The sequence below is a fragment of the Ursus maritimus genome, unplaced genomic scaffold (genome assembly GCF_017311325.1).
Source record: "Ursus maritimus isolate PB19 unplaced genomic scaffold, ASM1731132v1 scaffold_2, whole genome shotgun sequence".
Lineage (NCBI taxonomy): Eukaryota > Metazoa > Chordata > Mammalia > Carnivora > Ursidae > Ursus > Ursus maritimus.
Genome location: NW_024424452.1, coordinates 45,379,186 through 45,405,077, shown reverse-complemented (window position 1 = coordinate 45,405,077; position 25,892 = coordinate 45,379,186). Strand labels below are relative to the sequence as shown.

The window sequence follows — 25,892 nt, the reverse complement described above, 5'->3', positions numbered from 1 at the left end:
TGCTGCCCCAGGCCCGGAGCCAAGGGCACCGCGCCTGCCCTGTCCTGCCAGCTTGAGCTCCTTCCTCAGACCACGAGTGGGGGAGCAGGATGGATGGAACGGACTGGAACAGTTGGGAAATGAGGGTGGTCTAGAATTGAGAGAGCCCTGAATCCGAGCTGTGTTTTGTCCAGGTGAACATCAGGGGCCAATTATTCTTGTCACTGTCGCCCATCTGTCTGCCAGTCTTGATGGCATGTGGGGGGTGATCTGCTGGTGAAAGCACACTGCTGGGGGCAGTGTCAGGGCAGGGTTCACCTTCCCGCTTCCTCTGTAACCCACCAGTGCAGGCACAGAAAGCGCATGTCCTCAGGGGTCACACACAATTCCAGTATCTGTGAGGGCCGTGCTCAATAAATAACACTACATATTAAGCATTCTAGGCTTTCTACTTGGTCTAGAACTCAGCAGAGTGCTGGTGGCCTTTGAGGGCCCCTCCTGGGCCCTAGGTCACCCCAAAGAGCTCCTGAGGAGTATATGACTGAGCTCCTGTCCCACGAAAGCAGACTTGGCTTAGAAGGGGCTCCTACAGCCAGAGCAAGCTGCTTATATGGCACTTGGTCCCCTATTCCTCCAGTTCCCCAGAGGGGGACCCTGGCATCTTGCCCACAGTAGTGACAGGGGCACAGGCTTGAGGACAGCTCTGTAGGACCCAGCAGGTGCGCCTCAGGGGCTCGAACATCCACGCTCAGTCAAGACTGACCTGGCCCCAAATACCCTGGGCCACACCCCTTGGGGCAGCTCAGCTGCTGGTGGGGCCCTGTGTTCCTGGGTCACGTGTGGCAGAGTCCTCAGCTTTGCTCACGCTTCCCCTGTGGCCATGTATTCCTCCAGAGTCTGTATCCTGAGGACCAAGGACAAGGAGGAAAGCCCCAGCCCAGCTCCCTCCATGCTTGGGTAGAGGCAGTCATGGAGGGAGGAGGGGGAGGCATGAGCGTCATTGAGAGGGAAGAGGACAGTGAGAGGCTCATTCACACACTGTGGGAACAGATGGAATCCAGTCCAAGTAGAACGTTTTTTCAGAGGAAGATGTGGTGTCAGAAAAGAACATTGGAGCTTAGGTCCTTGAGGGATGAGTTTGTAGGATTGAGAAGTCAGAGGACTGCGGTAGCGGGTGGCTTTGTAGGAGTGGAGTATAAGACTGATGGGAGGATGAGCAGATGATGCCGAGGTGTCCAGGCTGCAGTCAGAAGCCCCCCAGGAGTCACAGATGGGGGGGCACAGGTTCCACGGGCTTCGGGTCTACCTTCATTCCAACCCCGCCTCCCTCTCTCTGCCATCAGGAAGATGCAAAGACACCCTGTCCACGATCACGGGTCCAACCACCCAGAACACGTACGGGCGGAACGAGGGGGCCTGGATGAAGGACCCCCTGGCCAAGGATGAGCGGATCTACGTCACCAACTATTACTATGGCAACACCCTGGTAGAGTTCCGAAACCTGGAGAACTTCAAACAAGGTATGTGCCCTGCGCCCACTAGGGGGTTCCTCCCGTCCTCACGCCCCCCTGCTCCCATCACTGTCAGATCGCTTTGGGAGGTGCCCGCGGACCAGAAGGGGTCCCCGTCTTCCGATGGTGAAGGGACCTTCCTGGTCACGGAGGTTCCCCCTTCCGCATGCCCCACATTGTCTGTGCTATGCTCCTGGAGTCCAGGGCCTGGGGTAGGGGAGTAGCAGGGAGATAGCCCTCCTTCCTAGAGCTGGGCCTGAGGGAGGGAACCCCCGGGAGGGGAAACTGTTCCTCGGGGTGTGGGAGGAGCGTGAAGAGGCTCACCAGCGTGAAGCCGTTTGCTGCACAGAACTAGAAAGTGGCGGAGCTGAGACACAGGAGACACAGCCCCAGGACTGAGGACCGCCCCCCAACCCCCGTTGCTGCCCTGCCCTACCCCCCAGCCCCCTTCCTGAAGCCCTGCCCTCACGCGCAGGTCGCTGGAGCAACTCCTACAAGCTCCCGTACAGCTGGATCGGCACGGGCCACGTGGTGTACAACGGCGCCTTCTACTACAACCGCGCCTTCACCCGCAACATCATCAAGTACGACCTGAAGCAGCGCTTCGTGGCCGCCTGGGCCATGCTCCACGACGTGGCCTACGAGGAGGCCACCCCCTGGCGGTGGCAGGGCCACTCGGACGTGGACTTCGCCGTGGACGAGAACGGCCTGTGGCTCATCTATCCGGCCCTGGACGATGAGGGCTTCAGCCAGGAGGTGATCGTGCTGAGCAAGCTCAACGCCGTGGACCTGAGCACGCAGAAGGAGACCACGTGGCGCACGGGGCTGCGGCGCAACTTCTACGGCAACTGCTTCGTCATCTGCGGGGTGCTGTATGCCGTGGACAGCTACAACCAGCGCAACGCCAACATCTCCTACGCCTTCGACACCCACACCAATACGCAGATCGTGCCCCGGCTGCTGTTCGAGAACGAGTACTCCTATACCACCCAGATAGACTACAACCCCAAGGACCGCCTGCTCTACGCCTGGGACAATGGCCACCAGGTCACCTACCACGTCATCTTCGCCTACTGACAGCTGGCCCCACGTGCAGAAGTGCAGAGGGGCTCCCGGCACCTTGCGTGCGTGTGTGTGTGTGGATGCGTATGTGTCGTTTAAAAAATATATATTATTTTGTATAATATTGTAACTGTAAAATGACAGTTTGGGTCTATTTTTTTTTAAGTGGATTGTAGATCAATCCATACACGTATGTGCTGGTCTCATCTTCCACGGTTTATATTTTTGTGCAAATAGACTTCTCCTTTTGACCAGGAACCACCTTCCTTCAAACCCTCAACCCCTCCAGCTCCCAGATCTTACCTGTCGAAAAGGGTACTCCATCCGTGTCTTGCAGGCACCAGGAGCAGGAGTGAAGGAGGCAAGAAAGAAGTGTTAAGGGGCGGGAAAATTTTTATGTATTGGAGAAGTTTTAAAAACCCAGAAAAATGCTTTTTTTTTTAAATAAAGAAAAAATGTAAAACCATCCCCAAATGTGTTTTTGTTCAGCACGGTTGTGTGGGGCAGGGTCGCTCCTGCCCCAGGAGTCTCAGTGGGCGCTGATCCCCGTTTGCTGCTGAGGGGGCTGCCTGGGGGGGCCCTGCACCCCGCCGACCCCACGTGTGCTTCCATTTCAAGGCACCGAGCACTCCTCTTCCACCCGCACACCAGCTTCCTTGCTCTGTTCTGCTTTTTTCTGGTCATTTTCCTAAGGTGGGAAGCTGTTCATTCCTTAGTCATTGCAAGGACGGGTGGTAGGCACCGCAGGAAGCAGGAGGCTCGGGGCGCCTGGGGGGCACAGTCGATGAAGCGTCTGTCTTCCACTCAGTTCCTGATCCCAGAGTTCTGGGATCGAGTCCCACATCAGGTTCCCTGCTCAGGAGGGAGTCTGCTTCTCCCTCTCCCTCTGCCCCTCCTCCCTATTCACGCTCTTGCTCTCTTGCTCTCTCTCAAATAAAATCTTTCAAAACAAAACAGGAGGCTGAGTGAGGGTGACCCTGTCCTGGCACTGCTGAAGAAGGTCACGGTCAGTCTGCCTGTCTCTCCCTCCTCATACTTGTCATGAACATTGGCCAGGCTTCCCTGCCCACCTTCCCCTCTCTGGCTCTGAAACCAGCACCTGAGGGAGGTGGGGGGTGGGGGGGAGGCCTGCACCTCTCCCTAAGCACGGCTGAGCCCACTGGCCTGCCCTTTTCTCCACAGGACACGGAACAGGAGACAGAAAATTGAGAAAAGCCGCAACAAGTGACTGGTGAGTTTGTGGGAGGAGGGCCGGCCCCCAGGATGAAGTGGGAAGGCGAGGGCTTCATGTCACTGCGCTGTGCCCCCCCCCGCCCCGTTTAGGGAGCAGCTGCCCAGGGTCCTTCCGCACAGACCTCAGGCCCTCCTCCGCACACACGCACACACGTGCACGCACACGGACACGCGCTCCTGCGTCCTTCCTGGTGCTGGTTACAACCTCCCTACAGTGGGGGGGGGGGCTTCCAGAACCCCCACTCAGCTCTCCCCTCCGCTTACATCGTCTCAGATAACGAATATCCAAACGCCCTCACTCCGTCCTGGGGCTGTTTGGGTCCAATTTTCCCCAGTAAGTGCAAGTGCCCATCAGGTTTTGGGCAGAGGGAGGGTTGGAGGGAGACAGGTGGTGTGTCCAGGGTTCAGAAAGATGGCGGACGATGCCCGTGTCCAGAGGCGGGAACGAGTGTTCTTGTCAGGCCCCGGGTTGGAAACCACAGCCGAGACTCAAGCCCCCGGTAGGGCTGCCCTGAGGGAACGGCGCGAGCCCCCGGGGAGTCGCTGGTGGGAACTTAGGTCCGGAAATGTTCACGGGTCTCCCTCCGTGTGTGGAAAGTGATATATTTACAGCTGCCAGACTCCCGACGCGGACTTGTCCCACCACCGCTCCTGGCGACCTGGCCGCTGGGGGTCCGGACGCCAGGGCCAGCTGTCTGCCCCCTACCGCCTGTGCCTGGCCCCGGCGGCGGCTCGTAGCTGCTGTCCTGGCGACGCCAGGGCCTCCGCAGCTGCTTCCTCCTCAGATCTCTGCGCTAATCCAGAAGCCGGGCGCCCAGAAAGGCCTCGGACTTCAGGCTTCCGGGACAGGGCGGCCGTCGGGGACGGGCGGGCACAAGCGATCGGGCTCCGCCGGAAGTGGGTGAGGCTCGGTCAGGGCCCAGCTGGGCTGCGAGGTGACCAGTTCTGAGACGCCCAGCCTGCGAGGATAACGGCACGCGGCCGTCCTCCCTGGGAAGCCTCAAGGTGGGAGCGGTGCCGAAGCCGAGGGAGCAGCCGCCCTGACCGACCGGGTCGGGATCTGGGGGCCCCGATGCAGCCGGTCAGGGGTGGGAAGGGCAGCTCCGCAGCCCCTCGGGGACTCCGGGATCCGGCTCCCACCTGGAAACGCCCCGGGCGCCTCGGAAAGGTGCGCTCACCGCCCTCCCGCCAGCGAGGGCTGCCAGCTGCAGCTCGTGTGTGCGAGTGGGCCGCCCGCTCGGGCCACGTGAGGAGCCCACGTGAGGAGCCCACGTGAGGAGCCCACGTGAGGAGCCCACGTGAGGAGCCCACGTGAGGAGCCCACGTGAGGAGCCCACGTGGGGCTCAGCTCCGGCCTGGTGAGGCGCGGCTCCCACGTGCTGGGAGGAGGAAGACGGGGAAGCGGTGGCCGGGCCGCGGGGAGAGCCACCGCACGCCCGAAGCCTGGTAGTCGGTGGTCGGAAGCGGCTTCCCCGAGCGCAGGGCAGGCCGCCTCGCTTCAGGGGATTCTGCTGCGGAAACACGGAGGATGCGAGACTGAGCGTCCCACAGAGGTGCGCAGACGGAGCATCGGCCAGGTAAGTTCGGGCCTTGCTGGGTCTTCCCCTTACCTGTAAACAGGAGGGGGTCTTCCCGCTCTCAGGCTTGTCTGAGTCTCCCTGAACTCTGCAACGCCTCCCCTGACGTAGGGCGTTGTGGGTGCTCCTCAGGGTTGGGAAGATAGACAGTTGGCCCTTGAACAACGCGGGGCTCAGGGGCGCCACCCCCCTGTGCAGTTGAGAATCCACGTACAACTTTTTTTTCCCCAAAGACTTTTTATCCGTTTGAGAAAGGGAGAAAGCACAAGGGGGGGCGGGGGAGGGGAGGCAGAGGGAGAAGCCGACTCCCCGCTGAGCAGGGAGCCCCAGGCAGGACTCGATCCCAGAACACTGAGATCATGACCTGAAACAAAATGCCTAACTGACTGAGCCACCTAGGCGCCTGGGAATCCAGGTACAACTTTTGGCTCCCCGCCCCCACCCCCAAACTTAGCTATTGATAACCTACTGGTGACCGGAAACCTTACTGATAACATAAACAGTTAATTAACACATATTTGGTATGTTGTATGTGTTATATACTATATTCTTACCATGAAGTACGCTAGAGGAAAGGAAATGTTAAGACAATCGTAAGGAAAATACGTGCACTGCACTATATCTATTGAAAAACAATATGTGAGGTGGACCTGCTCAGTTCAAACCCGCATTTGTTCAAGGGTCAAGTGTACTTTTTTTTTTTCCCCTATGACGGTATTTCCAACCACGTTATTTTCAGAAGTAGAGAAAAAAGGACTAACATCTTTCTTTTTACATTCATTTATTTGTGTATACATTTATTCATTGAACAAATATTCGTGGAGCCTCCCGTGGGGATCCTGAGTGACCAGGGCTAAGTCCTGACTTCATGGGGCTTAGATTCTAGAGCAGGAGAGAGAAAGAAATACATTTATGTGTAACGCGACGGGTGGCAATAATATCAAAGCAGGGAAATGGTTAGAGAAAAATGGGAGAAAGAGAAGGAGTGGCTTTTTGTATGGGCAGCTCGGAGAAAGTCCTGTGATGAGGACACATTTGGGCAGAAGCAGAAGACAGCAAGGGGCTCAGCCCGCAGACCTCCAGAGTCGGACAGCAGAGGACAGGAACAGAAGTGACCCTGCCCACCTAGGTTGGTCCAGGTCCCCCGGGCACTCCGGGAGGCTGGCTGAAGCACCTGCAACCAACCCAGCAGCATGGGCGGGGCACTCTCTTCTGCCCCCCCCCTTATGCCAGTGCGCATCTGAGCACAAGTGGGTGATGGTGCATGTGCCTTCTTCCCACCCGCTACCACCCACGGAAGTGGGACGTCTGCTGGAGGAAACTGTCTCCTCCAGGTCCTGGAATGAGTCCTGGCTCCCCCACTTGGCATTCATGTGACCTTGGATCAGCCTCTCAGCAGCTGCCAATCATCTGTAGAAAGGAACACACTCTGGGGCGCCTGGGTGGCTCAGTTGGCTAATCATCTGACTCTGTTTCAGCTCAGGTCGTGATTTCAGGGTTGCGAGATCAGCCCCGTGGCAGGCTCTGCGCTCAGTGCGGAGTCCGCTTGAGATTCTCTCCATCTTCCTTCCCCCACTATGTAATCTTTGCTGAAAAGTAGCAGCCAGCCTACATTCCCTCCTTAGGTCTCCCAAATGGGAGTCAGTCATTCAACTACTGTAACCCCCAAACTACAGGGAGCATGGGTAAGTGTCCCAACAGGTCCGTTTAAAGCTCTCCCGTTTAGACTTGAGCTGACCACCAGGCATGCCCCCACCCCAGGGGAAGAGTAGGGCTCACTCCGAAAAGCTCTCTCCAAAGGAATCCTATTCAAACATCCTCTTTGAAAAAAAAAAAAAATCCAACTCAATTTTTACTTGCACTTTTAATGTGGGTGAAGAGTTTAAAAGTTTCTACCCAGTTACGGACATCTCCCTGGTGAATACAGCACAAGGTCTGGCCCCTCCTTGGGAGTGTGAGGTCTTGTGTCTCCTGGGGCTGTGGCTGAAAATTTCCACTTCCTGTAACACCCCGAGGTTCCATTCTCCTAGAATGCCTTCCTCACCCTCACCCTCCTCTTCTCCACGCTCAGACTGTCTTCAAGGTCCAGCCCAAGGGCAGTCTTGTCCAGTTCCCCAACTGAGTGCTGTTTTTGGTGAATAAAATGGCTTGGATTGTGACTTTCCAAGAAGGCAACTCAAGATGAATATTTGCTTTTTGAGAGCATTCTCCTATTCCACATGAATTTATTAGCATCCATATCTTCAGGAGTTCTTGGTTGTTAGCAACAGAAATAGACTTTTGGTAGCTTAGGCTAAAAAGATTTTGTTGGAAAGAATCTGGGAAGTTCGTAGACTCAAGGAAAACCTGGAAAATCAAGACATGGGAAGGACGGAACTAGGTCAGGTCTGGGGCTCCAGGTAGCCAGACATTGTCGTGAGTTGTCTTCTGAGGATACCCTCACGGCAGATGCTGCTTTAACCGCCTGCAGCCCCCAGGTGTCTCCATTCAGGATGCAGATTTCCAGGAGAGGGTCTGGTGCATAAGCTTGGCTCCGAAGCCTGCCTCCCTAACGAGGCTGGGATTCTGTGAGTGACAGCCCACCCCGATCACACCAAGTGAGGAAGGGCCACTTCCCCAGATGAAGGGCTGCAGAGCAGCCCCCCCCCAAAAAAAAATGAAACTAGAAGTTTGCTACAAAGGTTTTCTTTAATAGCCTTGCCACTAATGTATTTGAAATGTGATTCAATTTCCCAAAGCTCAGTGTACACATGACTGTTTGAGTAACCAATCAAATTTCTCTGTTCGCACCAGCTGCTGGAGAGTTTATGACTACATTGTGTCTTACCGATTGCAAGCTTAGCTTGTCTTGAGTTTTACGTGTCCATGCTGACTTTACCTCCCTTCTGGTTCTGTTTTATATTTTTTAAATTAAGTTTTTAATTTTTAATTCCAGTATAGTTAACATACAATGTTATGTTAGTTTCAGGTGTAAAATATGGTGACTCAGCACCTCAGTACATCACCCAGTGCTCATTGTGGTAAGTGGGCTCTTAATCCCCTTCACCTGTTTCCCCCATACCCCCACCGTCAGCTTGTTCTCTCTAGGTAAGAGTCTGTTCCTTTGTTTTGTTTCTTAAATTCCACATATGAAATCATATGGTGTTTCTCTTTCTCTGATCTATTTCACTTAGGATTATACTCTTTAGCTCTGTCCGTGTCATCACAAATGACAAGATTTCATTCTTTTGATGGCTACGTAATATTCCATTGTATATATACACGACGTCTTTATCCATTCATCAGTCGGTGGACATTTGGGCTCTTTCCATAATTTGACTACCACAGATAAAGCTGCTATAAACATCGGGGTGTATGTATCCCTTTGAATTAGTATTTTTGTATTCTTTGGGTAAATATCTAATGCAATTGCTGGGTCATAGGGTAGTTCTAGTTTAAACTTTTTGAGGAACCTCCATACTATTTTCCAGAGTGACGGCACCAGTTTGCATTCCCACCAACCGTGTAGAGGGTTCCCCTTTCTCCACATCTTCACGAGTGCCTGTTGTTTCTTGTGATTTTAGCCATTCTGACAGGTGTGAGGTGATATCTCATTGGTATTTGGTTTGCATTTCCCTAATGCCAAGTGATGTTGAGCATCTTTTTGTATTTTATATTTTTAAAGTTCCTTTTTCTAATTTGCCATCTTCGTGTTTGCCGTGCTGTTGTGTTTTGTTTCCTTGGAATAAGGCAGAGTAGAAATGAGTAGATTATCTGTGACTCTTCAGGAATGTGTTATGGTGTAAAGCAAGGTTCATCTGTACTGAGAGCTTTCCCCCTGGAAGGGCTTGTAGTCTGGAAGCCAACGGTTACAGAGACCTCGTGGCACGGTGTCCCTGGAGTTCTCTACTTTTAAAGCATTCCCAGAGTCATTAGATGCAAACAAGTTGTCTCACATGTTTACTGCGTGGCACTTCTATGTTTGGGGGCGTGTAGTGTGACCTGTGGGGATGCAGGCCGGTTTCCTCTGTGGGAGGGGGGTGAGGGAGAGAGACAGAACAAAGGGAAGTCAGCTGAAACAGCTCGGAGTGGGGCTCTGCTCTGGGGTTATTTTCCATGTGACCTCAGCTGAGCTCTCTGGAGGAGATCGCCTGGCCTGGGATCACCAAGGAAAATTTGGCAGTGCCTGGGGGAGTTAAAGTGCAGCCAACAGCAGCAGGTGCCAGGAACGGGCTGGAAAACTCTGGTGAACTTCCCAGAGTCACATAGCAGCCTCACTTCAGGGCTGGAGAGGCAAAGCGAGGGCTGGAGAGAAAGTCAGGAAGTCCGCCTGCTGCCCTCAGAAGAACCCCAGCTCCACCCTCCACCCACCACAATAAGCTGGTTTTTCCCGCCTGAGCCCGGAGACTCAGAGGGGAAGGGGGTCTCACCAGGGATCTCTGAGTTGTAGGCATTCTCAGCCCCCCTCCCCCAGGCTGGCTCAGATGGCGGCTGGAGGTGAGGGCACAGCAGGTGTCCCGTAGATATTCGGGGAGGTACCAGAGTCTTCTCAGGACCGTGACAGAGAATTTGGGAAGTGTCCATCCTCTCTTCCCCGCGGGGCCTGAACTCCTGCTTCCCTCTGCTTGCTTATCTTGCCTGTGGCCCCACGTGGCGACAGCCTCAGTGAGGCCCCCGAGCTTGAGAACTCGTGGTTTCCTGTCTGTGCCGTCTTGTTCAGGTTATCAGCTCATCTCTTCACACTGAGCATGGGGGTTGAGCACGTTCACTCCTTGTCCACCAGCCGTGGCTGGGAAGAAGGTCTCAGGGTAGGGCTCAGTCAAGGTTAACTCCACTGGCTTTTCCTCTCGCCAAAGGGCCACTGGGAGGACGTTCAAGACCTTCCGAGTTCCGAAGGGCTCTTGTCGAAAGTGCCGTGGAAGGAATCCTTGGACCCCAGGGCCACTGGGCCCAGTGACTCCGAGGACCATGCGGCGTGTCCTGGTTGTTGGAGAACAGCAACACTCTTCCAGGGAAACACTCACTTTTGGCAGGTTGACCCTTCTGTCTTTCTAGGAAACTCCTCAGAGTATGACTTTCCTGCGATAGGGCCATCCAAGTTCAAGGAACAGTTTGGGTTACTCAAAACCATTCTCAGCATCACAGTGGCGCTCCGAGATGCAGAAAGTTATCTACCAGCCATGTTTGCTCCCCCGGGCACAAAAGGCCTCCCATACAAGAGACTTCACAGGTTGGAGCTCACCTTTCCTGCTTCGGCTCAGGCTGTTCCCTCCCCCTGCAAGGCCCTGAGGGGTGACAGTCCCCCGTCACTACCTATGGGAATTCCCCCCCCCATGAAGGCCTTACCCCAAAGCCACCTCCCTCATGAAGGCCTCCCTGGCTCAACTGGAGAGGCACCCATCCTCTCCTCCCTCTTCACCTGTGCCCTAGCACACCTCACATAGCTCAGGCTTGCATATGTTTCCCCCAAGCCTGGCTGCTGCTGGAGGACAGCTCCGTGTCCCTGTCAGAGCTGGGCCAGGGCCTGGCTCAGAGGGGTGGATGCACGTGCTGACGTGTAGGCTGCCACCAGAGAGCTCTGTTCTGGGCACACAGAAGGATGTTTGACCCTCAGGCTGCAGCTGCCCTTTGGTCACTCTGACCCTTCCAGCCCACTCTGCTCTGTCAGCAGTGGAATTTCCCCCACCCTAATGACCTGAGCCCCATTCTGACTTCTTTGTCTCACAATGGCTCTTCTGTTACGGAGGCGCCATTGCCCTCCATGTTGCAGTTCTAGAAAAGATGGCCTTCACAGGGGCACTACTGGGGTCATGGCATTCCTGCAAGACAACTGTCCTACCCATGGCAGCTCTACCCACAGGGTCCCGGGAGGTTCCCCTTCTCTCCTCTCCCCTGAAACTCAGGGGCCAGTGGTGGGCTTCTGCTCCCCGGCTTTCTGACCCCCAGGGAATCCACTTCCTGTTCCTCTGTGCGGTCAGGCCTGTGGTCAGTGGTCAGGGTGAACAGGAGGCAGAGCGGGAAGAGGGAAGGCTTCCAGTAAGTGGAGAGATGAGGCCCTGGCTGCGCTCCCACAGGAAACCGCCGACTGGAAGCTCTGAGGGGCTCAGAGGTGGCTGTGTGGATCCCAGGGCGCCGCTGCAGGGGAAGAGAACTGCTTGGGCCGAGGCACCGGGGGCGTGTGGCCTGGCCTGGTGTGGTGGGCCGGGTGCCCAGGGAGGAGGAGACCTGGCTAGTGGGGAACAGTTGGCATCTTGAAGCACTCAATGTTGAGATCAGTGTCCAGTAACCCCAGACGGTTCCTGGAGCTCCGATGGCATCTCTCTTGACGCCCTCAGGAAGGCAGCCCCGTGGGGAAGAGTGCGGATCCCCCCATGGGGCAGTGGGGTCTTCATGCCCGCACCCCCAACCGGCTCGCTAGAGGACCCGGGACCTGCCTGCCTGCCTCTCAGGCGGCGCCATGTATCTCAGGGGCCACGTCATGTGGCTGGTTGGTGCGTTTCCTCTGCAGATGGCTCGTTGTACGCGCGTGAGTTACAGTCACGCCCGGGCTTGAGAAGTCTCCTGATCGTGCACAAGTAGGTGGAAAGCCTTTCACCCACAAATTTAAGAGCCTGTGTAATTTTTCTTGGTTTTGTCTACAAGACTTTTTTCTGTTTGTGACCTCATATTTGGATCCCTCCCCCAGAGGGAAGCCATCAGGGTGAGATCTAAGAATGAGGGGCTGGTGCCAGGCCTCGGATAGGGGAGCTGCACCCCAACACAGGAGCCAGAGGCCTGCGCCTGGGACTCCCCCACCTGCCTCTGGGGCAGTCCTTGCCGTCTCTTGGATGGGAGACCATCTCTCGGACGGGAGACTCCCCAGGGGGAAGGATCTGGCTTCCTGTGAGGCCTTCAGAGCTGGGGATGGGAGGATGGTGGGGGGGAGCACGCCATCTGCCATGTCCTGTCCCTTCCTTTCCCAAGGGGCTGCTGTGGAGAGAGGCTGTCCGCTCAGCCTTTTCATGGAACTGTCCATGTGGCCGGAGCTGGGTGGGTTTCAGTCAACCCCAGCAACTGTGTGATTCCTTCTGTCCCTCCTGGCTCATCTTTCTTCTGTGGCTTCAGGCTCCTCTGGGTCAGCAGTGGTCCTCGTGCACCCGCTCCTCAGGCCAACCCAGACCATCTTTCCTTTGCACGTCGAGGCCCGGGAGCCGGCCCGCCTCTGGTGCCCTCTCTGGCCTGGCCCTTCCCCTCCCCGCTCCCTCTCCTTCCAAGAATATGCCATTTCACAGAAAGTTCCATTTTCACAGCCCCGGTCTTTTCATGCTTTTCCCCAGTTCTAACATCACAGAGGAATGTCTGACATCATCTCCACCAGTGAATCCAGTGTTCGCCAGCTGCCACCCCTACCTCCCTGCCCTCCCTCCCGCCCCTCCTTTCTTTACCAACTATTTGCTGAGTCTGGCCTCTGATGATCCAGACATGCTTAATTCTTGTCCCTGGAACCTGCTCTGCCCTCCAGCTCTAGGGCTGCGCTGCTCTGTAAGTGTTAGAACGCGAGCTAGGTCTTGGCTTCCAAAGACATCGTTTGTTGGTTCCCAAACTTTGCTGCACATGAGACTCCCCTGGGGAAATGGTAGCACCCCCCCCCCCGGCTGGGTCACACCCTGTACCCATGAAGTCAGAGCATCTGAGGGAGGGGGCCAGGCGGCAGCAGTTTTTAAATATCCCCAGGTGATTCCACTGTGCAAAGTGTGGGCGCCAGGAACAGAGTGCTGTGCTGAAGGGGGTCAGAGCCACAGCCAGCCCAGTAGAGTGTGGGGCACAGACAGAGCTTCAGAGCTGTGATGGAGGGGGATGAGGGGGCATTCTCTCTGGGGTGCCCCTGCCACGTGCCCTGGGGGCTCTCCCAGCCTCGTGGTGAAGCCCTGCTCCCGCCTAGGAGCTCTCTCCCTTCCTCAGCAGAGGGTGCTCGGTCCCCGGGAGAGCCTCAGATCTGCAGGGAAGCAGGCCATCAGCTCGGTGTCTCCTGCCTGGATGCAGCCCGAGTCCTGGACTTGGGGACGGACCGAGTGCACACTTGTGATGAGGGGCCCGGGCCCAGTTCCCACCCTGCAGCCGATAGCGAGGCCGCCCACAGTAGCAGGAGGCCAGGTGATGCGACCACCGGTGGGAGGCTGGGGATGCTCAAGATGGGACCCCCGCGGACTTTCAAAAAGGGAGTGACAACAGGAAATTCTTTCCTGGTGTTTCCATAAAGCCCCAGCAATGGCAGCCTGGGAGGGCTGGGCTCCGGCGGAAGCCTGCCACCCTCCTTCCTCCAGCCCCTCCGACAGGCAGCTCCATGGGTGGTTCGCAAACTCCTATCAGAACCCTCTGGAGGGCTTGTGAAAACACAGCTTGCTGGGCCCAGCCTCAGAGTGTGACTCAGTAGGTCTGGGTCGGGGGCCAGAGAGGTTGCATTTCTAGCATGTTCCCAAGTGCTGCAGAATGGAGGCCATCCTTGCAGACCCACGGTCTATAGCCTCTTCCCGGGTTCTCTTCCAGCTTGCCACAGACGGAAGTCGGAGGGAATAAGCAAGGGGAGAGGAAAGCTCGTGTTGCGTCCTCTGCTGAGGGCAGGCAGGCTCTCACGCATCCCTGGCAGTCGTGCCTCACACTGGGCAGCAAGTGTCCTGGGCTGCACGTGCTCCGTGAATGCTTGCTTGTAGGGCGATGTCGCTAGCGTGTGGTGCCAGCACAAGCGACAAATGCGTCTGTCATGTAACTCCAGGAAAGACAAAGTCTGTCTGTGGCTTTCTAAATGCTCAATACTTGAACTCAACAAAAAAATACCGATTTAGCCTAAAATGCCCCAAAGTGCCATGTTCCACGCACACTGTGGCACTACTGGGGATATAGCAGTGGCTTGGGCATGGACAGGCTTCCTGCTCTTTGGAGCTCACTGTCTTGCAGGGGTGAGCCTAGGAAGAAGGACAAGATGCTGCTACGGGAGCCCCCCACCCTCCATCTACCTAAGAGTAGATTTTTCCCTCCTTGGATTGTTCATGCTTTGCTGACTTGTACCAGGTTATAAATCTTGGGGAGACGGAATTAGCCCCAAATGTGCTGCTCACTGGAATGTGCTTCTAGTTGTGCTCACCTGAGTGGTGACCCGTAGAGCCATTTAACAAGAGGTTAAATATTCCAGCGTCTATCCTGCTCATACTGTTCAAATTAAGATGAATTTCCAGCTCCCCTCCTGCTGAGGATTTGATGGAAACAGCCAGGCTCGCGGGGTGGGGGTTGCTGTAACTGCCTTCCTCCAGGCTGCCAGGCTGGAGGGGGCGATGTGTGGGTCTGATGTGAACAAGTCACTTAGCAGAGGAGAATTCCAGTACCGTCAGGAAACCAGAGACAATGTGGTGAAATGCATTCTTTTGTGTCCTAGGACCAGTGGCCAAGTGAGTGGGTGAGCTCTGCGGCCGTGACAAAGACACTGGCCAATGAATCTTCCATCCCGAAGCTCTCCTGAGAGCAGCTTGTGTCTAAATAAACTTATTTTTCAGGCTATCCAGCAATCTTACCCTCTTCTGGAAATTATCTTTACTTTTCTGTGGAAACAGAAGGGTGACCCCAGGGACCCAGGGAAGAGACGTCATTCACATGTCTTTGAGGACAAGGATATTGTCTGGTTCATCTGTGCCGTTTCCCACAGATCGGTGGTACATGTCTGAGACTGAGCCAACACTTAGAATCTGTGGCAAAGTTGTTAAAATTTGGGGCCACGACCTCTAGCCCACAGTCTGTGGTGAAATGCAGCCCAAGAATGCAAGTTCCACTGGGTGCTCTGCAGTGTAGATAACCCCGGAGGCTTTGCAAGTCAAGCAGGACACTGAAGAAATGAGAATCAGGGCCATCTTTGGGGGCTCTCTGCTCTTCCTTTGTAATCAGCTGATGCTCACCCACGTAGGGCTATACTGTCAACAACAGGAAACACTGTACAGTTGGGTGGGTTTTTCTGGTCAGCACTGCAAGGCCCCCCATCTAAATGAACAGTTTTCAGACGAGGTCGGGCGCGTTCAGGGTGGTATGGCCGTAGACTAAATGAGCAGTTTTCAGGAGCGACAGTGCTGCAAATAGTTATTCTGACCAGATGGCCCGCTTCTTAACATGGCCATGTTGCATCTCCTTTAAATTTCTGTCCTTTCCTTCTGGACGGAAACATTGCAGTTTTGGATCCGGAGGTCGGTGATCTCTTACAGAAGCATCTTTTCCCATCTACAGTCAGCATCCGTACTAGAAGTTAATTCTGCAGTGAAAACTTTGTAGAAAGACCTTGTCGTGGAAAGAGTAGACAGTGGCTGCAGTCTGGGGACAGGGCTGTCACACTTGGGCCCCCGGACATGAGCAGGGTGGGAAGTCAGTTGTGCCTGGGGCCTTCAGTTATGGGAGCACCCAGTTCGTCTTCACCCCACTGGGTCACTCATCCAGGATGCAGACCACAAGGACTGAGGTCCGGGAGAAGCAGGGCACAGGCCCCTGTGGGCTCCACATGCAGCCAGCACTGAGCATGTGGCTTCAGAGGGAAGGATTTCGCAGAAAATCCACAGGCACTGTTGGATCTTGTGTCTTTCCTATCATCCCTCTTTCCTGAACATACCTCCACCCCCTGGTTGCCTGTGATATGTGGCTTTGTTTCTTTCTCTCTACTTTGTCTCCTGTTGCTTCCTTTGTGGCTTTAAAGGATGAGTGGCAACGTGGCATAGTGGAAGGAATGTGGTTTTTAAAATCAGGAGAGACTTCATTTCCAATCCCAGCTCTGGCATGTGCTAGTTGTAAGTTCTTGGGCAAGTTCCTTCATCTTCTGTGCCAATTTCTTTATCTGGAACACATGAATAATGGTGCATATGTCAGAAGGCTGCCGTAAAGCCTAGTGAGCTAATGCTCGTAAATGCTTAGCCCAGTCTGGCAGAGGTTAAGTCTTCAACACGCGTCAGCTGTTAGGAAGTGAACTGAGGGCCGGATTCTCTGCTGGCATTGGTGTGCAGACCACACCAAATGGGTATGATGGAGCGAAACAGGCTATAGATCCAATAGGGTAAACAAAACACCGGAAAGTGGTCTACCTTTCTAACGAGAACAGTTAGATACGTTGCAGAGTATGTGAGAGAAGAGCCCTCTGTTCGTGGCACCGTGTGAGATTCATTCCAAATGTCAGCTGTGGTTCTCCTTCGAGACCTGCAAATTGGCTTTACCCATACCGCACATACAGAGGGAAGTTCCAGGGGACAATCCCATGGGATTTGGTGGGGTAGGGGGAAGACGGATTTCCCTGTTCACCTCTGGACTCTTTGGTTTTGAATCATCCTGCTTTACTCTCTGCGTGCTGTTCTCACCAGTTCCACGGCAAGCATCCCCCCGTTCCTTTTCTTCCTGAACAAAGCTGTGTGAGCAGCAGGCTTTCACTGAAGGTTTGGGACGATAAAGAGGATTTACATTTGACAGCTCCAGCACCCAGAGACCAAGCCTTGTGGCTCAGTCCCACTTTCTTTTCTGCTGCTCAGCCCATCCTCCGATGTCGGCTAACCTTCTCGGCAGAAGAGGGAAACACATGTACTTTTGCCTCTAAGAGAACCCTCATGTTCTTAATTTTGTGTGTTTCCATATCTGACGCCACAGGCCAACTGTGAGCTCCATCAGGGCAGGACCTACATGGGATGTGTGTGTCTGGAGATGGAACAGTATGGTGGCCAAGAGTCCACGGGCTGTAGCTAGATTGCTTGGGTCCAGATCCTGGGTATTCTTCCTAATCATGTAACCGTGATAGGGACCGGGTTGTTGGGAAGACTGAAATAAGAGAGCAGGACTAGTGAGCCTAGAGCGGTGTTTGAGGCATCCGCTGGGCGCGCAGGGAATGCTTGCATGAATCACCCCGGATGGGCTCTGCTGTCGGTCTGCAGTGATGAGCTTCATGCACAGTGACAGTGACATTGGTCATTTCAAGCTGGGAAGACGCCTGTGGTGTGATTGAGTAACCCAGCTTCCTGATGTAGAAGGACAAAGTAGGAGTTCTTAGACTAATTTTCCCCTTGGTTAAGATTGTAGTTGAAATATTTGGACACGATAAAGGAAACTTTTATTTAACCAGGCTGGGGGTGGGGGGAAGAGTGGAAAGGAGTTCTGTTGTTTTCATCTAAACAGTAACAGGCCACAAGCCATTTTAGGTTTCCCTGCTCATTATTAATCTCTTCACATTCAAGATTTATTTTGGGTCTTTTTTCCCCTCTATATACAGAACAAAATAAAGCAAGTTTAAAAATTCTTTATTTGAATCTTAGACAAAGAACAAGTATTGCATTGTAAAGAATTGCTTAAAACCGTGTAAGTTTGTTGTCATGGTTTCTTTATGCATCGTAAACCAACGCAACTACTACAGGAGAGAATGATACCTTGTTCCCCCTCATCTTTAACTTAATTTATCATCATGCAATCTTAGAAGGAAAACCCTGGTGAAAGGCTTGGTGGACCTATCTCCTCTGGCTCTAATGGCTCCACAGGTGAAGCATGGTGGATCTTAGCCCAACCACACTTGCCAACATGATGAGAAACAAGAAATTGGAGCCTTAAGGCCAGTAGTACCTGGTAGCTTTCATCTAAAGTTCTCTTTCCCCCTCTTAACCAGATGGCTGACCTGGAAATCAGGGCTGAGTGTGAGTTGAATGGTCCAACAGACACTGACTGTGAAAGTCAACCTGCCGGTCTATCTCTGGGGTTACCCCCCTGGTTGGGGGGGGGGGCTAGATCAAGCCTCCTAGTTTAACTAGTGGTCACCTACGGTGCTGGGCACCAGCAGCAAAGCAGTGTGTGCTGTCTGCTGACCTTGGCAAGTGACAGACTATGATTTATGTACTCCTTGGTTCCCCAAACTAATATAATTAAGTGTCTTAACATGCTGTGCCTCTAACGCTTAAAGCCTGCAAACCGTTATGTCGAGACCAGCGTCCACTATTGGGCAGTGGCTAGCCATGACATGATTCATACACGGGACCAAATTTCCTGATCAAGATGGCTTTGTCATTCTTTTCCTAACCTGACAGATAACAGCTATTAGAACAGTCTGCTCAAAGCTCTAGACTTATCTAAAATAAACTTTGTTTTAAGCTTAGTCACTAAAAATATAAGTTAACAGGTTACACTCTGATTTCTATTTTCAGGGAGGAGAAAACGGCATTTCTTTTATGTGCATAGTTCGATCTGGACTCGAGCAACATCTGTTTGGGTAGTCCAGTATTCTGTTCTCCTAGAAAATTAAAAATCAAACACAACCCCTGGGGGTGGGGGACACAGAAGTTGCCTTAGTAGTAGGAATGAGAATTTCTCACGTTTCCTTTTTTTAGGCTTTATTCTTGTTTTTAAGGTACGTAATATAATTAGTGCTCATATTAGCAGCAAAAATCCTAATTTCTGTAAATTAGAATGACTCAGGAGGGGCAAAAATAACATTATGTAACGTAAAAATGTGGGGTCCAGAAGTGGTGATAAGCATCTGTTGATCATAGCGTTAAGCAGTCTTGAGAGGTTAATGCACATGAAACGGCCAATAGGATGAGAGGCTTCATTCAAACTTCAGTTCCTGGGTATCTGCTGCCGGAGCCGAGTCGGCCCGTTGGGGTGCAGTGGAACGGGCTTCGCTGGGTGGAAAGCGTCCCATGAGGTCAGGCTGCAGGGGACATGGGGTCTGACTCTGGCTCGTCGGGAAGAAGGGGTGACTTCTAGGTAGCTGAAAGTAGAAGTCGCTTGGAAACTTTTCAGTGTTCCAAAGTCAAATACGGGTTTTTCCCTGTGCTATTTTTCCGCCAAGTTTCACAACCTGAGCTGAGTGAGAGGGCAAGAGCCAGAAAGTAGTGCAAACGTTGCAGGGAGCTGGAGAGAAGTCCGATTTCCATCGCCCCAAAGGCCGCAGCCACGGCCGTCTCATCAGGGTCACGGCTATGCCGATGGGGGCTCACGCCCAGGGGTGAGGTGGTAAGAGTCAAGCCAGGAAGATCTGTCGGGACAGTGTCTCTTTAAAAATGATAGAAAATCAGTTGAATCCCAAGTTGTCTGTTTCTAAGTAATGTTTATTCAGAACACTCAAGAATGACTCATTGCTGCTTTCAAATACCTCCGTGTCTGTTTCTTGCTCACAAGAAAAGGCAAAGACATGCCAACTTGTGCTGCAGCCTGTAGTCATTTAGAAAAAAGTTCAAAGATGTTCTGAGATTCTGTAATTACGTTTTGGTTTCTTTGTTTTTGTTTTTTTCCTTGTGAAAAGATAAACCTCACCCAATAATGTAATGGAAAGCTTCTAAATGACAAGCATGGCAAGCTTTTGAGTCAAGATGATCCTTTTACAAATCCCAACTTTGGAAAGAGGCCATTCACTACCAGGCTGACGGAGCTGTGTGTTCTGCTGGGGGAATGAACCCCGTGGGGAGGAGCCCTGATGCCTGATTCAGTAGTTAGCACGAGGAACCATCCGCTGCCATGAAAGCTCAGCATGTGGGGCTCACAAGCAGGTGGGGGAACCGGCCCGGCCGTGCCTGCCATCACTTCCTGGGGGAGGCAGCGCGGCAGGACAAAGGGAACAGAGTCCTCTATGCTATGGGTGGACTTGCGTCCTCTGGTTTATCTAATTATCCCACAAGCTTGCAAAATCCCACTTAATAAAAACTTAATGAAGATATAGATGCATATCCCCTGTCATTCCTGGCTGCAATCCGCAAAAGGTGATTTCATCCTAAAACTAAACCCAAACAGCAGCTTAATTTGTTCATCAGGCATAGCCACTTTCTCCTTCCCATCAGGTCTAACTGGTGCAAGCACAGACCTTACATCAAAACCACTGTGGGGCCCAGGAATTAGTAAGAGCTTTGTCAGCAATTACAAAAGTAGAATACTTCGCAGCTGTCATTCTCTCCCTTCCTGAGACTTCACCCTGAGGAGAAGCCTGCTCCCTCATCTCAAAACGATCACCTCAAGAGCAGGTAACTGGGGGAGAGCCGGCGCAGCTCTCAGGCTGCTGTGGGCAGTCAGGACCCCTTACTCTTGGCACCTGCAGCCCCACCTGCGTCCCCGCCTGCAGGAGAGGCATCCAGGTGGGCTCCATTACAGCCACCATTGGTCAGACCGGTCAGGGAAGCTGGGATGGAGGGTGAAGACTGAGAAGCCCGTGGGGCAGTCTGTGGGTGTGAGTCCGTGCACGGGAGAGGAAGCACCATCTGGGCCCACATCCGCTGTGACAGCTCCAACAGCTCTAGCAGGCTATCAGCTTGGGAACGACCATGTCACCTTGCCACTGGCCGTGGCCGCTTGCTTGGCTGGTGTGCACACCAGACGGAAGGCGCTGGGACGGGAGGAGACACTCCGAGAGAAGGCTGTCCTGCCATGTGCAGGTCTTGTCCATTAGGGGAGGAGCGCCCCAGGGAAGGCGGTTCCTGGGTGGACGTCACCCAGGACAGCAGCCGCAGCAGGGGCAGGGCCACCCGGGCTCTCAGAAGCTTGTTAACGCGGCCAAAGCCCAGATTTCCAGGGACCTGGGGAGCAGAGTGCCCCGTCAGCCACACGAAGTTACACGGATCTCCTCGGAGCGCAGATGATAAGCTTGGGCAGAGAGGCGCCACTATCCAGACATGGATGCCTGAGTGATTCTTCAGAATTATTTAGGACCCAGACCGACCCTTGCGGGCAGAAGGAGTCGGCCGCAGGGCACCCCGCAGGACTTGCACCGGCGGTCTCTCCTCCTCCGGCTTAGAGCAATGGGAGGCCGGAGTGGGACTGGAAGGGAAGAACGCCGGCCCAGGCAAGTGGACAAGGTTAAGAAGCCATGACAGCAGAATAAGTTCTAGAGAGAACATACGAAGTTTCACAGGAGAATAGGAAGACTCCCTTTAGAAACCGAAGGCAGAACATCAGGGAGGAGAGGAAAGTAGTCAAAGTACAGTAAGATATGATGGAATGCAATAGGGCTATTTTTCTTTCTTTTCTTTCTCTCTCCCTCTCTCTTTTTCCATGGGAGGATAAAAAAGCTAATTCCTTCAGTATTTTCACTGGAAAAACAGAAAATTATTGCTGTATTGTGCGATGCGCTCCCCGAACAGGAATCCAAGCTTGCCTGTCTACAGAGTCTTAAGGAATAAATACTTATCAATTCTCATGAGAAAAAACCCTCTTGTTAACATCACCCTGCGTGTTCCTGGGCCAAATTCGGTATCGTCGTATTAGAAGGTGTGTCGTGGTGGGGATTCAAAGCAACCTGAAGGCTTTGTGCCGGGTTCCTTGCGGACCTGCACCAAACGAGTGACGAGAACACATAAGCACAGATGCCAACACTCCGTGGCCTCTGGACAAATGGCTGCTGTGGCTTTGGTCTTCCACTCCAGTCACATCAAAACCTGCAGCGTCTTAAACGTGTGTTAACAGAGCTGGCTCCTCTTTCCATGGCCCAGCGCAGACCCTGCTCTTCCCTGACATTCTCTCCACCCTGCTGCCCCCCTCCCCCCACGGGCACCCGGGTCAGGTGGGAGCCACAATTCCCAGGCAAAGACCAACTTTACCCAATGGGGGTTTTTCCCTTTTACCTAAAGCTCTCAATTGTCTTGACTCTTTTTTGGGATGTTTTTGGCTGTTCTGGTTTTGAAATCTGTTTCCAATAAGCACAATATCCACAATGGATTTGCATTAAGTTAATAAATACTCTAATTGCTGGAAACATGGGTGTGCTGTACAGCTGTAAATAAAAACCTCTTTATCAATAAGTGAAATGGCAGAGAAGGGAGAATCTTATTTTAAAGATGACTATTTAAACACAAAAGAAATACAGAAGGAAAAGCAACTTAGAAAGGTACAGAAAAAATCGACACCAGGCAGCAACGGAGGATGCAGGCAACGTTTGCCGTCAGAGAAAGGCTGCTTCCCTTGTGTCTGAGTATCAGTGCTTTCCGAGTAGAAGGGCAGATGGTGAAAAACAACTTTCTCGCTATTCCTCGAACCCTACCGCGAGGCAGCTCTCTGCCAGCCACCAAGAAGGTGGACAGGAACAGGTCTCTCCCCTGCTCTCCAGCTTGGCAGAGTCCCACCGTGTTTTCCAGTGCAGCCGGAGAGGCTACTGTACAGACTCCGGGATGGTGCTGACAACGTGAGCTGCCTCGGGGGCTGCTGGCGGGGAGCCGAAGAAGGTGTTGGTTTGATTCCTCTGCTGCTCTCGGAGATAAGGAGGAACCGACGAGCTCTTGATGTGGAGGATCCTGGTGTCCATCACCTGACAGTCAATCTGCATCATCACTTCGTAATCCTGCCCATTGATCACGTTCTCTGTGAGGACGGAGACACACAAGGAATAAATATTCACCAGCATGTGCAATTCTACCATAAGCTTCAGTCTCAGACCTAAATAAGTTTTATGGGTGTGAACCGTCAACAGGCTTTCAAGGCAACAGAGGGGCTCCCTCCGTCACTAAGGAGAGCTACAGTGGGACTCGGTGCTGGGAGGGTCTGTCCTCGATTCCAGCTCCCAGACAACCTCCATCGGCCCAGTAAGGTCTTAGAGGAGTGGCAGAGTTCTCCCCAGAGTATCTGTCCACAGACACCCTGTGAGGATTTCTGCAGTGGGTAGAGGGAAGAGCGCCTAAGTCCCTCTGCCCTTCAACAATGGGAAGGAATACTTGTCAGAAGATCCAACCTACCATGTGCATGGTAGGGAGACCTGGCCGAGACCGCTTGTCTCCCATTCATCAGCCATGTTTCTGATTTCCCTAAGACAGTCCCAGCTACAAATTTAAAGGTTGGCCTTAGCAGTATAAAGTACAGTGAAGACCGACAACAAGGTGCAGACGTGACAATGAAGCTCTTGCCCAGAGGGAAGTGTGTGATTCTAGAGTTCTTGATTCCAGGTACAAGAAACAAGGACATATCCGATTTGGGACTAGAGGGAGTGCTACAGGACTTGCAGGTAAACTAGAGGCTAGTTGCAGAGGGAACAGGAAAACCACAAAAGGTCGTGCTCACTTACCACGTCTGCGGGAACTCATCACAAGTTTAACACACACATGCCCTTACTTCCTGAGAGGATGAACATTCTTTATTTTAAGGGAGGGCCAAATTGTTTCCTGATTTGTAATTCTGGGTAGTCATTTTCCAACTTTCATTGTAGTCAATGAAACTTGGGCATAAGACTGAAGAGAGGATTGTAAGTAGACAGTCTCTCCAAGCCCAGCCGGACATTCACAGCAGTGCAGTTAGGAGGTGTGTGAACGCGGAATAATGCTGGCATCTCTGTTTGTATGTCCCCCGCGAATCCGGAGCTCGGAGTGGGGACCAGGCGAAGGCCCAGTCTTACTGAGTGTTTATGAAGATGATATATAGCCAACTAATGACTTTTAAAATTAAACATCTGGCTTCTCTAGGACCAAGAATTGAATTTAAAAGTAGAATTCTGTTTTTTTGTTTTTACTTCAACACTGTACATGCCAAGTATTATAAATCTAGAGGAAGAAAATCCAAAGTTTGACATTTGATCTTCAGATTCCATTGTTATGTTTGGGAAAATTGAGCCATGGAGTGTGTCACAGTTTAGGACTTACGGAAATCCTCTAATCCAGTGGGTCTTAAATTAGGGTCTAATGCACAGACTTTAGGGAGTCTGTAAGTTCCCTGAAATTGCATGCGAAGTTGTATTTGTGTGCTCATTTTTCTGGCGAGGAGCCCCATCAGATTCTCAAAGGGGTGAATGACTTCCTAGAAGTTGAAAACTATTGGATCTAATAACCTATCAATTTTAAGTTCCTTGAGCAGATGTTATAATCTGTGTTAAAGCCAATGGAAGACATCATTCCTCCACTTCTACTGGTTGGCTATCTGCTCTAATTTTTAAAATAGTCTCAGTTGATGATTAATTTCTCATTATAAGTCTTATAAATCTCTTCTACAGTTGAAGCTAATTTCCTTCTTTCCCAGCCTTGCTAGGGATCAAGAACAGCTGGTTGCTCCCGTGCATGAACTAACCCTGTCTATTCTTTAAGACCATTGCTGTGGACACTTCAATTTTATGAGTCCTACCAAAATGCAATGAAAATTAAGTCATTTGCTACTGAGGTATAACTGATATAAAATATTATTTTAGTTTCAGGTGTACAACTTGGTGATTCGACATTTATATACATTGCAAAATGATCACCACAGTAACTCTAGTTATCATGTGTCACCATACAAAGTTAATACAGTATTATTGATTATATTCCCCATGCTGTACATTAAAACCACACGACTTGTTTTATAACTACAAGTTTGTACTTCTTGATCCCTTTACCACTTTGCTCCCTACTCCAGCCCACTTCCCCCTCTGGCAATGGGCAATCTGTTCTCCATGAGTCTGGATTTGGTTTTATTTTTTAGATTCCACATATAAGTGAAATCATGAGGTATATGTCTTTGTGTCTGCTTACATAACTTAGCATAACATCCATTAGGTCTAGCCATGTTGCAAAAGGCAAGATTTCATTCTTTTTTGTGGTTGAATACTATTCCATAGTATATACATACACACGCACACAAGCCCCATCTTTACCCATTCATCTATCAATGGGCAAGAAGGTAGTTTCCGTATCTTGGCTACTGTAAATAATGCCGCAGTGCACACTGGGGTGCTTATATCTTTTCAAATGAGTGTTTTCAGTTTCTATAGATAGATAACCAGTAGTGGAATTGCTGGATTATACGGCACTTCTATTTTTAGTTTTTCGAGGAACTTCTATGGCCTTTTCCACGATGGCTGCACCAATTTACATTCCCCATACATGAGGGTTCTTTTCCTCCATGTCCTTGCCAACACCTGTTGTTTCTTGTCATTTTGGTAACAGCCATTCTGACAGGTGTGAGGTGGTATCTCGTTGTGGTTTTGACTTTCATTTCTCTCATGATTAGTGACATTGAGTAGCTTTTCATGTGCCTGTTGGCCATCTGGATGTCTTTGGGAAAATGTCTATTTAGATCCTCTGCCCATTTTTTTTTTAACATGACTTAGTTAATATAACATCTTGAGGGAGTCAAATTTTAACATCTGAACTGAGATTTCATTGCTACTATGATAACGAATAACGGCCCCACTTGATGTTTGTTTTACTGCTCTGCCCATTTTTTAATTGGATTTTTCTGTTACTGAGTTTGAGTTCTTTATATATTTTGGATATGAACACTACTGGATGTATGATTTGCAAGTATCTTCCCCCATTGGGTAGGTGCCTTTTCATTTTGTTGAGAGTTTCTTTACTGTGCAGAGCTTTTTAGTTTGATGTAGTTCAGTTTGCTTATTTTTGCTTTTTTCCTGTTGCCTTTGGAGTCAGATCCAAGAAATGTCACTGAGATGGATGTCAAGGAATTTACCACCTATGTTTTCTTCCAGGAGTTTTATGGTTCCAGGTCTTCAAGTCTTTAATGCACTTTGAGTTAATTTTTCTATATGGTATAAAATAATGGTCCAGTTTCATTCTTCTGTGTGTAGCGATCTAGTTTTCCCAACACCATTTACTGTCTCTTCTCCCTTGTGTATTCTTGC

At 51.8% G+C, this 25,892-nt stretch overlaps 2 protein-coding genes across 4 annotated transcripts in view; one reads left to right on the top strand and one right to left on the bottom strand.

Annotated features, from left to right (window-relative positions):
- Nucleotides 1–3,013, top strand: part of OLFML2B (olfactomedin like 2B) — a 36,605-nt gene extending 33,592 nt beyond the window's left edge. For all 3 annotated transcript variants that reach the window (XM_040635963.1, XM_040635962.1, XM_040635965.1), the window contains exons 7-8: nucleotides 1,323–1,499; nucleotides 1,966–3,013. In XM_040635963.1, the coding sequence (XP_040491897.1) occupies nucleotides 1,323–1,499; nucleotides 1,966–2,567 (779 nt within the window). In that variant the 3' untranslated portion in view covers nucleotides 2,568–3,013. The remainder of the gene's footprint in view (nucleotides 1–1,322; nucleotides 1,500–1,965) is intronic.
- Nucleotides 3,014–17,609: 14,596 nt separating this feature from the next.
- The window catches only part of ATF6 (activating transcription factor 6), a gene marked incomplete at its 5' end in the record, with an annotated part of 198,212 nt that continues 189,929 nt past the window's right edge, over nucleotides 17,610–25,892 (bottom strand). The window contains one exon of the mRNA XM_008685747.2: nucleotides 17,610–22,654. Within this exon, the coding sequence (XP_008683969.2) occupies nucleotides 22,446–22,654 (209 nt within the window). The remainder of the gene's footprint in view (nucleotides 22,655–25,892) is intronic.